We start from the raw sequence: 15,737 nt of genomic DNA, 5'->3' as shown, positions 1-15,737 counted from the left end.
TTCATTATGTAATATCACACACATATTGTTATACTCTGCTGCATTATGTACTGTAATTGACACCATGAATGTACGTAATACGTACGTAATAAATTTCCCTGCATTTTGTTATACCGTAAATTGTTACATACCGTGCTGGTTATTATAAAATATGGGATTTGCACTTTTTTATGATGTAAATGTAAAAATACGGTGCATTATTTAATGCACAACCAAAATGGAAAATATAATAACTCGAAAAAATTCTCGTATTTAGAAATAGACATTGTGAATGCAATAAGTAATACATTTTTCTGCATTTTGTAATAAATTATCACATATTGCATTGGTTGTTACAAAATGCGGGAGTTGCACTTTTTTATGATGAAAATGTAATATTATGCCACATTATACAGTATAATAACTGAAATGGAAGCGAAAATTAGATACAATTTGTCAAGTTATTGTATAATGAGGTGTTATTACATATGCAATGTTACAGCTCCACTTTTGTGTGTGTGTTTATGTTCTGTTCATAAAGAAAACCTGCCACCTGTTTGTATTATTTGCTGACATCAATGTCCCCTCCTAAGGACTCATTTTCCATGCGAGCAATATGTGACTTATGTGATCCAACTCTTTCATATGGCGTTAAAGTCATCTGTTCTTTGAAGTTCTGAGGGACTCATATATTTCCCATACATTAAAGTTCGACAGCGACTTCAGCTTCTACTCCAGTCACCAGCTCTGTATGTGTGCTAAGGTTACCCACGTATCCCATGCAATTACATCGACTGCACTTTCAAGTCACCTTGATGAATCACTCTATGCATATTTTTATACCACAATCCCACATTTTTTTCAGGTAATTTTATTCCCCTGCTGGTTTTTGACAGGCTGTTCTGAATTTAAGCTGCGGAAAACTAATAATGAAGTGTGTGCACATTGTTTGCAGTTCAGTTCAATGTCCATTGAAGCTACTGTGAATGTGTCAAACACTGAGGGGAAAATCCAGCCGTAAAAATCAACCAGCATCAATACAGTCCCATGAATAATTACTATCTGTTCAATAATCCAAGACAACTTCTGCTTAGTTTGAGTCACTGACAACTCATTAGAAATACTTCATGTCTGCATTTTGCAGCCTGGGCAGAAGGAACTCTTTGTCTGAGTGCTCAGTGTGTCATGTAAGCATTCAAAAAACATGCTTGTGTCACTAGCAATCTGTCTTTTTTATTTTGTTAGTTTTTTTTAACTTCTGACATATACCACCATCTGGCATTTTAATGAGTGGAGCAGCAGGCTTCAAGACAAGGAGTCAATCTTCTTAGACATGCTGCATCCATAAAAATGTGCAACAATGGTCATTAAGGCATTAATTAATGGAATGTCTTCTGGGGTGTTGTTTTTCGGCAATCTTAAAAACAATTTTTGAAGAAATATTACTGTCAAATTTTGAGAAATTCTGATTTATTTTTTTTGTTTATGGCAACACAGTGGGACCCGGGTTCGAGTCTCTGGCCTGGCTCTATGTGTGTGGGGTTTACATGTTCTCCCCATGTCATTTTGGGGTTTCCTCAGAATTTCCCCCACAGTCCAAAAACATGGTAAGATGAATTGGAGTTGCCAAATTGCCCGCATGTGTGAATTGTGTACATGTACATGTGATCGGGTGCGCCCCATCCTGGGATACTCCCTGCTTTGCATCTGTACCTTCTAGGATAGATTACAGACTCCTGTGATCTTGCATAGGATGAGCGGGCATAGAAAATTGATGGATATTTTTGTTCAGTTTATTCTCTGAACTGAACAGAAATTGTTTTTCAGTATTCATTAGTATTATATATGGTCCATGTAGTAAAGTGGTCTTCGGGTCAATTTAAGACAAATAAATACTGTGCACCAATGATTTGCTGTATGGTAAGTTTAGTAATTAACAAGGTCATACATTCTGTTTTTGTAATCCTGGTTTCCTTTAATTACTTCATGAGTAATTGTCTGTATTTTCTGCCAATTATATATAATAGGGTAACAAATACAGATAAAATTCAGATTTTTTTTTACACCATGTACCATATTCTGCTTTTCAGTTATAAGGCCATGTGAACTTCTGTTGGTTTTAAACTAGTTATCTGACCATTCAGATTGGCTGTCTCATTGCTCTCCAGGTCTGACTGCTTGTGAGTAATGTAAACATCTCGAGTCAATGGAAGGAAATCCAGACAAATCCAGTGTTTTTTTTCTTCCGCTTATCTGGGACTTTTCAAAGTCAACATGTTACATTGTAACCCAGTATCGCCATAAACATTAGCACAGGTTTATACATTGCTTTCCTGGTCTCATGAAAAATGTATGTCCTGTTTCGTCCTCAAAAAAATGTTATATTAAATGGATGTTGTACAAATTAATGAAGAATCTGAACTAATTTATGTTAAAATCTCCCCTTTCCCTAATTTTTTTTTTTACTAAGAATTTATTATTTATTTCTATATCTGTGTTGCTGGGCCAGTAAAAATAATTATGGGTACATTTTACAATAATGGTTTGGCCATTTCTCAGTTTAATAACCCACACTTAAGGATGTATCTGTTTTGAGACTTGTTACCAAGTCATTTTAGGTATATGAGGGTATTTAAAGCAACCAAATCATAATATTAGAATCAGTCATTTTAACAGATACCAAATATTCACATTGCATGGTTGTGTATTTTATGTGATGCTTTTAAATATTAGAGATTTAAAACGGAATTCAATGAAATGAAATTAAACCTGAATAAAATATCCACCTAAACCCCATTAAAACCAATTGTTCATTTTTATTTGGACATGGTACCGTACAAATTTATAAGAAAACATAAGGTTACATATTTCAATAAATTAGACTGACGATCACCTTACTTAAATGAGAGTAGATGCCCGACTATAATGGGGGGCAGGGTGCTTAATCACCTCCAGGCAAGTATACAGTAAAATCCCATTATAGTGGCCTGGCTTATATCGGAATATCGTCTATAATGGACGAGGTCCACTGTTCCCAGCCGTGCGCATTTAAGAACATGCAGAAAAAGCATCAGATATAGCCAATTCTCATATAACAGACTTTTGCTTATAACGGACAAACAATTTTGTCCCCAGGGCCGCTTTTAGCTGTAGTTTTGTTTGGCTATAATGGACATGCAGACTCCTCCTGTAAGGCGCATGGCGTGCCGGTGATATCCAGCTCAGATACGTATTAATATTTATTAATAGTCACGCATCTGGTCAGGTAAAGATGGATTACAATATGTACAATATAGTAATCTATACCACAAGTCTGTCTCCTGGGGTGTGGCATGAGTAAATGGTGTCTTGTAGTTGTGTTCTGGGCATACAGCAACTCTGGATGTAACGGACTTTGGATATAACAGACTGTTTTGCCAGGTCCCTTGAAGTCCGTTATAATGGGATTTTACTGTATTTCAAACCATGCATAAACCTATTTTGCCTTAACAGAGATCAAGTGAGGTGATTCTATGAGACCAAAATAGTATATGCCAATGTGCAAAGACAACCACAGGCAACAAAGATCTAACAAAAGATCTATGGGATCATCTTCTTTAATGGCACATATCAAACCTGGATTGCAGAAGCCTTAGGTATTATATGTAACATAGTGAAGATCTGTGTCAATAAGAAGAAAGATGGCACCTCCAAGACCTAGATTAGGTCATCCATGCAGCATAGATGAATATACAGTAAAGGAGTTCATCAAGGAAGCTGCTAAACCATCAACAGCAACCTTAAAGGAGCTTCTGGCATTTTTGAAGCATTTACAAATACAGAATAGCACTGGAACAAACAGCAAAGGAGCGAGCAAAATACAAAACAATATATAGATCTAAACTGTAGCAAATATGATGATTGACTGAGGCACAGGGGAAGGGCAGGAACTAAAATACACAGCTAACGAGGGCTTAAGCAAGGAACAGGTGCGGTCTAGTACTAAGTCAACCACCATCACAAGAGACTATAGGCAATGAGGAACATATGAGGGCTATAATATATATATATATATATAATATAGCATTAGTTCAAATACACGAACTCGTGGCCATAGGTGGAAATTAGCGGGAGAACATTTCAAGCTGGATTTAAGGAAGCACTTCTTTACGCAGCGTGTAGTCAGAGTATGGAATAGCCTTCCTGATAATGTAGTGCAAGCTGAATCCTTGGGTTCCTTTAAATCAGAGTTAGATAAGATTTTAACAACTCTGAGCTATTAGTTAAGTTCTCCCCAAGCGAGCTTGATGGGCCGAATGGCCTCCTCTCATTTGTATAATTCTTGTGTTTTTATGTTCTTATAATGAAATACTAAGAGTGCAAACACAATAAAATAGTCTCCAGCCAACCTGAAACCTACGACATATGACTTTGTTAGGTCAGAACCACCCACTAAGCCTATTTATCCACACCATGACCCAGGGAGTAGAGGAACACACTTGGAACAGAACAAACCAGGGAAGTATTGGGGAAACAGGATGGCCAGTGGCACCTGTTGGCCAAACAGAGAGTTTACAGACTGAACAGGGCAAGATAGGAACAAGGCCAAAATTAAAACGGGGATGATAAGTATCCTGCAATAGCTTAGTCTGAGCGAGGACCTCAGTCCTTTAGAAAATGCGTGAGTTTACTTGAAAATCAGTGTATAATGAAAAAAAAATGAGTCTTGAGTTTCTGCCAGGACTTAATGCAGATCTAATGATAGGTACCAACTCATTCCACCAGTAATGGTAGTTACAGAGAGAAGAATGTATAAGGAGAATGAACATGAAATTTAGAAGAGGAGGCTCTCATAAAGATACCATACAGCAAGCATAGAAGATTGGAGTGTGTGTGATTGAGGAGACACAATGTTTCTGTACAAGTTGACAGGGAAGCTGGTTAGCAGCAAATCAATGTGAGGTATTTCACAGCACAGCATAAGGTTTTCCAGAAGCAATTTTGCATGGTCAATGGGAATTTGCTGTATTTAGGAAATTTCAGGGTTACCTTTTACATCAGTTTCAGTTTTTATTATGAAGACATTAAAATAGTCCTTCCAAACTGTCCTTAAGGTGGACAATGAATTTAGCAGATTTTCACATTTTGTGATTCAAATGTCCTCACATTCTAATGAGATAACAAGATGGCACTGCTGGATGTTAATAATAATAATAATAATAATAATAATAATAATAATAATTATAATAAATGAGCCCTAATATTTTAAAAAATTATTTTTCCTTGAATTACAATAATTGGAATAATTTCCTTTTCACATTAGCAAATCTTACCGTTGTCACGTCTCTTGAAAACTCCTATATATTTTACGTTCTTTGTATTTGAGAGACATGAGGAATCTGTGGAATCTATGGAATCCCCTGCCTTTAGACTTCCATTTACTGGTTTGGGTTATCTTTTGATTTAACTCAATAAGAAATATAGTCAGCTGTGGAGTATTCTGTTCTTTCATCTTACCCATAACACTTGAAGGGGATCAACTTGAGTCAATCTTTCTTGCCTGCCCTACTGATATTTTTCTCAGGAAAGTGGACGTGCTACAATAATCTGCAGATCAGTTGTCAACTATATATTTTAGAAAAGCCAATGAATATCAAGCAGATCCCAACCTACCCAATGCCTGCTAGACTATTTGTAAGACAGCTTCAAAGAGTTTTTTTTTTATAGATATATTCGACAGGATGTCCGAAATCCCTTTTAAATAATTCTTACAAGCATGGCTACAAATGGTTTTTCTGTTACTGACCATACTTTTGATTCTAACCCCATGACAGATCTAAGTGGAACAATTCAGAAAAAGAAATATCTCATTTGTACAAAATGTGCTATGGTCGAGCGAGACTTTTTCTCCCTGTAGCTGGGAGGGGACCGCCAGCTGTGAATTAGTATGTCCCCTCTGTCACCATGTCTTGGAGGGCTTCTCCAACAGAGCCCTCTACTGTCAATAAATACTAGATGCCTCTACCCTGCTGCTTCTACAGGCCTCTAACAAGTGTATCCTCAGCACACTCCCATGATGCTCCAGCATGTCCTGGGAAAGAAGGCGACCGAGATTTAAAAGGCCGGAGTGCACAGGAGCTGACAGTCTCTCACCCAAATACACGCTATGACATTCGGCGCAGGCGGAGGAATTAAAGCAGTTTGAGAGGACAAAGCGATTATGGTTTTAAATACAAACTAATAATAAATAAAGTTTAATCCTGCATAGTAAAGGGGAAAAGCTCACTTTAAGTGTAGAAAATCAGCACTTTTTAATTAATTCATATTAAAAACCGTAATATCTCATCACTTAAATCTAGGGTGACCACTTAATCCATGTCAGGGGGGACATTATGAGCTATGACAGGGTTTGTAAACCACCATTTCAACTATTTCAATTAAAAGGACCCGGATTTCACTTTAGCACTGAGTTCTTGCTGTGTGCTGATTGGTCAGTCTTCTATAGTATAACTATGCATGTGTCACTAATGTTAATGTGAAACAGCTGGATGAGTTTTTCAATCAAGGAAACTAACCAGTAAAAGTACAAGTGAACCAAACAATTTAGCCAAGTTCAGGAGCCTTTCAATTTTAAAGTAGAGTGGTAGCTCGGTATATTATCCTTAATCCATTCCAGATCCTTGGACTTATACTAAACAGGACATACACCGAACACATTTTTCCCATAAGAAAGAAAGGGTAAATGATTAATCTGTTTGCATGAAAAAAAATTCCGTGGCACACGGAAGGAGCGGATGAGCGGGGCATGACAGTTGGGGTTGTATAAAATAATTTAAACACTGCTTAATACTATAATACATAAATAGAAAAGCAATTAGATTAAATAAATGAAAAGAGAGTTATAGCGCGGGTTGTACTCTGAATGGTAGCAACTGGTGTACTGACGCTCGTGGGCAGTCATGGCTTTGTCTCGAGGGAGGTAAACAAGGGTAGGGCGTGGTGTCGTGACTCATTACTCAAGTTCTAGCATGTGAGTCGTATTCCATACAAAGTCCAAACAGGATGTACTGTGTACCAAGTTGGACTTACTCCAAAGCAGACGTATACCGAGGTACCACTGTAGTTTGTAAAACCTGAAGTAGCGCACAGTGTCCCTTCTGACATGGATTAGGAGGTCAAAACACGTTAATCTGAATATCGTTAATATCTGAACAACAAACATTAGTGAATATTTCTCAATGCAGAAATAAAATGCTTGTATAAGCTCTTTGTTAGAATGTGTGGCAGCATCGTTGTCTCACATCTACAGGGTTGGGAGCTTGGATTCTGCTCCTTGCTATGTGTAGCTGTGGTGTCTGCATGTTCTCTCTGTTACGTAGGTTTCTAGCTAATCCACAATTGCCTGAAGGTGATCTGGCTAAACCAGTTTTCTCATGCCATTGAAAGACATGCAGTTAAACTAATTGGTACCACTAACTGCCTCTAGTGTATGTATGCCCTGCACTAGGTTGGCATTCCATCCAGGGTGTACTTGTGCCCTGTCCTGCAGGGCATCAGATTTTCGCCCTATGTGACCCTTTCTCGGATAAGTGGTTAGAAGCTGCATGCACTAATGGATGTTACCAGTTACTTTTTTATATCTCAGAGGAACTTAAGGACATTTCATTTAATGACACTTGAAGTAGCCTTGAAAACATTTTTAGATATCTACACCATTAATTATTTATATATACGATTTATCGATGATATGAACATTTTTAGATACACTTTAATGATTAAATAAATCTTCTGAATTAATTTTGTTTAAGATAAACATGTTTTCACATTATTAAGATTGTTTATTAGTATGAAAACAATTAAAATATAATGTAATATTCCATTTTTTTATTTCCTTATTTATCTTTACTAATACAGTTTAAACAAATTCAGACTCCTTTTCAAGTATGTCTACTTCTTATAAATAAAAATAAATATAATAATGACTTGAGCTTGTATTTTATGTTTATATCTGCTTCACAGCACATTCTTGCCATCTTTCCAGTGAAGAGTAAACCCTAAAATAGGCTTATAAATAAGGGTTCTGTGGCCTTTTCTGTCTTGGTGAATTATACAGGCGTGATGTATATTTCCGCAGCACACTTACTCACTCTGCCAAAATCAATGATCTAATCTTTTCCACCTGTGACTGATTTCACAATTGCTGAACTTGACTTAAGAATACTGCAGTGTTATATCATTACAAATCCTGTGGGGCCGAAGTCAGACGTCTATGCTGTGTGAGACAATGGTGTAAGTTTTTGTTTTTGTTGCCGACTTCTGTAGTACAGCATAAGCTACTTGTGCGGGGGTGACCTTCGCAGATGATGGCCTCCTATGTGGGTGTGTGTGCTACAGAGAGAAGTAGAGAAACAATGTAATAGGAAACACCAGATTTACAGAATGTAATACTCAGTCATTTTAGTTTCTATTTAAATAGAGTTTGGTAGATAGTGAGATACAGTAGTACCCCATATCTGCAGGTGATATATTCCAAGACCTACCACGCATAGCTGAAATCACAGATAATAAGCGAACCATCTGCGGAACCAATGTATAACGTGATTTTTGTGTCCTTACATATGGAAATTTGATGAAAAGTTATGCACATTAGCACATTATCAACATTAAATTTGATAATTCTCAAGAGAAGAAAATACACTATATGTACAAAAGTATTGGGACACCTGGCCATTACACCCACAGGAACTTTTATGGTATCCCATTGTAAATCCATAGGCTTCAGCGTAGAGTTGGTCCCCCCTTTGCAGATATAACAGCAGTATGTCTGTGGGAATTTTTGCCCATTCACCCAGAAGAGCATTTGTGAGTTCAGGTCCTGATGTTGGATGTAAAGACCTGGTTTGCAATCCATACTAGTTCATCCCAAAGGTGTTCGTTTGGGTTGAGGTGAGGACCAGTCAAGCACTGGGGCACAGTCATGCTGGAATATCAAAGGGCCTTCATCAAACTGTTCACACAAAGTTGGAAGCATAGAGTTGTCCAATACATATATATATATATATATATATATATATATATTACAGTGTATCATGTGTCAAGTGATGGTGCAACAATGTAAAACATGCCTTTTATGTCCCTCAAAGGATGAAGGATGAACAATGAAAAATCATATTGTTACACATAATATATATATTTTTTTGGGATGAGGTAAACTTAAATTGCAGTTACTGAAACTACATACTTAGAGGGACTACTGTAGTTCTATACAGGTATATAAAAATAATATTGGGTGAAAATGTGATTCTGTCATGAAACCTCTGAAAATCGTAGGGCAGTTTACTTGGTACTTCAATTGATACCCTTCTGATTGGTACTTCGGTTGACCTCATCTTGATCTAAACAGTGATGTGTGGGCAGAATATGCACCCTGACCTTAATCATGTACAGCACTGACCCACTGCCATGGTGTCATCAATTTACAGCCCCAATGTCTATGAAGAAGTCAGTGGAATCTAAAACAAAGTCAATAACGCCTTGTACTTTAAAATGCCATCTCATCTCATCTGCTACTGTACATCTGAAGTATGTACAGCTGCTATGAAATGATTCTCAGGCAGGAATACCCTGTACAAGGATAAACCCTTAAACTCATGTAAGGATCGGAGGAGAGGTACAGCAAAACATTACAGCAAAAGTACGGCAAAAATTCAACTGTTTGATGACTCTGGACATGATTAGATTGGGATGTTTCTGTCATTATTTAGCTGAAATACAGTATATACTATTCCATTAAAGTTTCAGGTGCATGAGTTAAGATCGTATAGGTTAATGTTGAAGCTGACTGATCTTTTTTTGATCCATACAGGCTACTGGGGAAACCATTCTGCACTTAGTGTCTGACCCCGTGCTTCCATTTTATCCCTTGGATGTCGCCTTGGATGTTCAAAACAAGCTTAATGGTAAGAGGGTCTTTTCTTTCTTTCTTGACCCCCTGCCCATCTTCCAGATTTAAATATATGGTGGGAAAATCATTATAAGTAGCAAGCAATGTGAAGTTATATATGCATTTAATGGTGGAAGTAAATTATGTGTTGAATTCTTTATCATTATTCACGACAAAGGTTAAGTACTGTGCATTTATTGTTTGATGAGCAGAAGATGTTTACAAGAAAAATACTGCTAGACTAAGGGTTGGCTTTGAAAATCAGTGTATTCCATTTTTTTTTAGAATAGATTTTAATAGTATTAAATTATAAGTTTTTTCTTCTTTCCCCAAATAATTCCTTCCATCCATCCATCCATCCATCCATCCATCCATCCATCCATCCATCCATCTATCTTCTGTAACCACTTATCCTTATTCTGCTCCTTGACTAAACTACCAAGAAATGAGAAATGTAAAATACACTATGCCTTCAATTTCGGGAAACTAACGAATGCAGTGGGGTCATTATGCTTAATATAATTTCAAAAATCACGAGTTGCATTTGCATAGATTTCAAACTGCAGGCCCATCCAGTGTGTTCGCTCCCTACTATGGCATTACTATTTAGCCAAACAGAAGTAGTTCTAAAGGCTTACTAACAGGTACACCATCCAAGATTAATTGAGGAGATGACGAGAGATCATGTTTTCGAGCGGAGATATTGATTGGCCCTTCATGGCCAGCAGTCTGCTGATGAGTGATTTTGATGTTTGTTATTTAAAATATCAGACCAGATATTTGTCTCTCTTCTTCTTCCTATCGGGGGTTTAAAATAAATTTATTAGAGACCTTCATCCCATTTAGAGGGTGACTGTGTAGCAGGTCATCCCTTGAGCTTCTCTACTGACATATTGACTGGCTTTAAACATTAATTTCGTTTCAAAAGGCTAATAATGGGCACAGCTGTGACATATTTTTAAATGATTTCTGTATATAACTTCGACAGTAGCTATTTGTTAACTACATTTAAAAAAAAAAAATTCAGTTGCAATACACGAATATGTAAACTCTAGGTTCCCAGCAACTCTGTATTGAATAACTGGATATGGAACAGAGGACAGTAATGTAGTCAGTGATGCCAGTATTTTGCATGAGTGGTGATAATGTCCAATTGATAATATTCTACCTATCTTGATGTTCATATTGGTGTCTGTTTTGCACCTTGTGATGCAAAACAGGTCTTCACAGAATTCACAAATCTGTATGGTGCAAATGACCTTGACAAAATCTGACGAATGTACTTTCAGGTTTCACAGTGAGATCTGCAGGAATTGATCTTGTAGATCACTGGTAAAACTAGAAGTGTATCCGACATGATTGATCAAAAGCTAATCCCACAGTGAGGTTGCCCTTCTTCATAGAAACAAAGTGTGCTGTTTGCTTCGCTATCATAATGGTATGGTTCTCATGTGATCTGAATGACAAACTTCAGTGCTATTTCCTAATGAAGACTTACGATTCATTGTTGGATATTCATTTGAAAGCGACATCTTTTGTCTTTATAAAGGCTACTCATCTGGCATGTGTAATAATAAATTGTAGAAATCTGCATCCAGGTCACATTTGTTTGTGGTGTAGGTATTATTAATAGCCATTTCACGTATGCTAGAGCTAACTACTGTAAAGTCTGTCCTGTAAACCAGTTGCACGCATGCATATAGGTATAATTCATTAGCTTGTGAACGTCACTGTCATGAATGTATAAATACCATGATGTGGCTTTTCAATCTAGATGGCAAAAGACACTCTTCATTAAAGAAATGCATTTTACTGCATTAAATACAGTAAGTATTGCCCATAAAGAGAAAACACTACTAAGATGTATGTCTTTTATTGGAATTATTACTCTATTCTGGCAGGCACAATTGTCATGGTTTCTCCAACATAATTAATACGTACAATCTGCTTTTCATCGTAATTCTTTGGATAATTACCTGTCTATGGTTTTCTCTCCCTTGAAATGAAAGACAGTATAGCTGTGTGGAGACTCAATTATATACAGCATGATTTTATCATCAGAGTTAAATGTATTGAGAAAGAAATGAGGGAGGTAAAAGGTTGACTACTAAGGCCTAGATTTAGTTGTATTATTATGATATTTTTGAATTTGAATAGAAATCTGATTTTTACAGACAGATCATAACATTGGACTTTTTTGAAATGCAGTGACAAAACTAGTGAATATACAGCAAGAGTTGCCAATATGTCCCTTCACATTTTTCCTGTATTTGCATGTATTTCTGTCTTACAACTCAAGAAAACAATTGACTGTTTTTGTTGTTATTCTCCCACACATTTAAAGCTTAAGAACAACCCCTCGCCCACCACCACCACTTTTGGTAATTATGATAGATCGATACAGTACAAAAACATTGTCCTTAGTGTGGAATTTGTTTTTTTTTTAATTTGTTGAAGAAGAATAATCACAAAAAAATAAATCATTTATTTTTCATGCTAAGGAGTCTTCATATTCCTCTGTAATATTTCTTCTAGTTCTTTAGCGTATGGGAACATTGCTTTTTTCATGTTGTCCTGTATAATGAGTTCTGAGTTTTACCGTTGTGGAACTTAACGATAATTAAGTCTTTGGTGTTACTAAGAATCCTGTCAAACAGTTTCTCTGTTTTCAGTCACTGCTTATCCAGCCAGTGTTTTAGGCAGCTAGGAATTAAATGTGGAAGTAGAAAAAAATGGAAGGAAGTTTAATATAAACTGTGTGGTTTGAAATTCCCTCATCTTATCTGTTTTATTGCTATCCTTTTCATGCACTGAGCTTCAGTGCTCAAATATTCAGCAGTCCACTTGTTTTCGAGCACTGCTTTTCCAACTTAGAGTTGTGATAATATAAAGTTTGCCCCATACAGCTTAGAATGAACCCTGGACTGAAAACCAGTCCATTTCTGCAGACTCAAGTGGTCATACACCAATAGGTAGAATATAGAGAATATGTAACAATGTGAGGTTAAGGCTGCTGTCTCATCATGCCTGAAGGGACCTTCAGTAATGATTATGATATTGGCTACAGTATTGCAACACGTACTGAAAGACCAGATAATATTATTATTTTACTTGCAGATTCATCTTTTATGTGGGTTGTTGCCATGTTGCAAATATGTATGTATTTTTTTATACATTCACCATTTTCACCAGAAAATGCATGGATTCACATAGCACTAACACAATATACTATGCCAGTGGTTCTCAACTTGTTTTGCACTACGATACATTTTTTTTTTAACCATTCCAGCTCAGTCGCAAACTTATATCAAGTATAGATATAAATTAATGCTATGATCAAGCATGCAGTGCACTCTGCTATTTATGCCAATCAATGCCTATCACACAAATCTGATTGGATGTTCCAGTGAATTGTAAATGAAGGCTGATGAAGGTTCGAATTCCTGACCACCAAGGTGCCACTGAGATACCTTGAGCAAGTTACCTTCCCATGCACTGCTCCCCAGGTGCTAAATTATATAGCAACCCACTATTATGTTATATAAGGGTTAAATGCAGAGGACACATTATGCTGTGGTGTATTAACAATTAGTCACTTTCATTGGGTTGAGGTACTTCAGGATCTTAACTCACGTTTGCTTCTGGTATTTAAACAGGAATCAGTCGGCGCCTCATTTATGAAGCGACATGGTAATGGAATTTTATTGTGTTAGCTGTTAAACATTTGGCATGTAAGAAAGACAAAACAACGTGGTGTGGGCCTCTTTTTAGATGATGCCGGCATCATAAGCAGTGTTTGTTACAATGCCAGCCCCCTCTCTCTTTGTGGATGCGCAGATGGCAAAATGGGCGCAGATGAGCTGCTGGCGAAAGCCGCTTCTCTGAGGGAAAGCTCCGCGTTCTTCCAGTCGGAAATGATGCGTCCAGCAAATGATCCGAAGGAGCGAGATCCCTCCCATGTGCGTATGCTGAATGACGTACTGCAGAAGCTCGAAAGGAGCTTCACCATCGCTTATCCTCCTCCTGGATTTTATAGGTAAGAGTAGCAAATGCACGTGACATGCAGATGCTTCTAAAATGTACATGTAACATTGATTGTATGCCTCTTCTATAGTGTTATATGAAAAACACAGTCTATTTTCTGTGCACTGGGCACATTTTCTTTTCTGCCAGGTGATAATCATTTCATAGTTGAAAATACACATGCTAATTAATGATGTAGTTAGGTAATGTTCTATCATATACACCAATCCTTAATTTGTATAATTACAAGTGGTGGCTTTTTAGCCTCTCTTGCCTGTAATTTTATACATTTAACAACAAGTGATGAATTGAATGTATCAGAATATTGTACCTCCACTATGCCACTAGCTTTTACAGCACCATTGATTAATAGAATCTTGGAAAGTTCTAAAAGCTGGTGTAATATAATTGGGTTTAGAATCGTCTCCATTCACCCGTATAAAAATGGATGGGACAGAACCAGCATATTTCTATCACTATTTCCACATCGTTTACTAATATGTATTGTTTGACCTGCGCTTCTGAACCAATGCACACCACCTGCACTATTTTTGCCTCTCACATCTGCGTATGCACAGCATTACACTTTACGACGAATTTTATGATGGTGCCCGATATGTACCACTTCGTTTCACAACGCTTTCATGACCCAGCCTAAGTCCGTTAATATTTCTATTCACATTTTAGGTTCATTTTACAGGCTGCTTGTGAACAATCCCCACCAGCTAAACCCGATCTCCACTAGCCCAGAATATCAGTTAGAACATAAGAAGTTTACAAATGAGAGGAGGCCATTCGGCCTATAAAGCTTGTTTGGGGAGAACTTAACTAATAGCTCAGAGTTGTTAAAATCTTACCTAGCTCTGATTTAAAGGAACCCAGGGTTTTAGCTTGCGCTACACTAACAGGAAGACTATTCCATACTTTAACTACATGCTGTGTAAAGAAGTGCTTCCTTAAATTCATTTTAAAATGTTCTCCCGCTAATTTCCACTTACAACCACGAGTTCTAGTATTTTAACTAATATTGAAGTAGCCATTTGGCTGAACAGCATCCAGACCTGTTAGAGTCTTATATTCCTGGATCATGTCCCCCCTTAGTCTCCTTTGCTCTAGGCTAAACAGATTCAGCTCAGCTAACCTCTCCCCATAAGACATTCCTCTAAGACTAGGAATCATTGTTGTAGCCCTACAAATAGCTATTAGACATTTCGATTTTGGACACTTTGTGTTCTCTGCTTAATGAAAGTTCTGTGTGGCACAGGCACTTGTGTCTGAGTGCGTGTTTATGAGTCTCGTTGCGGTGGGATGACTGTATATGTCCCTGACAGCTGTCACTATTTTGCTGCAGCAAAGTTAGTACATTATGCCAGTAGGACAAAGGACTAGAGAAACGTACGTGATTTTGTCCATTTATTTGATTCCACTGTTTTACACATAACTGGCACGGAAGTACACAATTTCTGTAAAGCGATAAAAGTGGAAATTTTTGGAAAGTTGTTGGTGCAGCGCAAATGTATTTTTTTTTTGATGTATTTATTTCGCTGTTGTGACAAGAAATTTCGACTTTTCATTCTTGTCATAATGGCGTAAATTCACATGAAATAAATACTCATTTGCATTTATGGCTAATACATACTTACATGCCAGTTATGTGTATCCCTGTATATAAATATGGCTGAAACAAACAAAATATTTCAGTTTAGAGTGAACCAGAGCTGTAAGTATACCAAAGTACCATGTCACTGGATAGCAGCAATCTCTACTGATGGAAATATGAAACTGACATTTCAGATGTGGCATATTTAGGTAA

General features: G+C 37.1%; 1 protein-coding gene across 4 annotated transcripts in view; it reads left to right on the top strand.

Moving 5' to 3' along the window:
* Nucleotides 1-15,737, top strand: part of LOC125708416 (inactive N-acetylated-alpha-linked acidic dipeptidase-like protein 2) — a 210,567-nt gene that overhangs the window by 186,690 nt on the left and 8,140 nt on the right. For all 4 annotated transcript variants that reach the window (XM_048975923.1, XM_048975924.1, XM_048975925.1 and 1 more), the window contains 2 exons: nt 9,824-9,917; nt 13,739-13,937. In XM_048975923.1, coding sequence (XP_048831880.1) covers nt 9,824-9,917; nt 13,739-13,937 — 293 coding nt within the window. The remainder of the gene's footprint in view (nt 1-9,823; nt 9,918-13,738; nt 13,938-15,737) is intronic.

This window comes from Brienomyrus brachyistius, chromosome 15 (genome assembly GCF_023856365.1).
Source record: "Brienomyrus brachyistius isolate T26 chromosome 15, BBRACH_0.4, whole genome shotgun sequence".
Classification (NCBI taxonomy): domain Eukaryota; kingdom Metazoa; phylum Chordata; class Actinopteri; order Osteoglossiformes; family Mormyridae; genus Brienomyrus; species Brienomyrus brachyistius.
Note: the sequence above shows the minus strand (reverse complement) of the source record. Positions and strands in the feature narration are given on the sequence as shown.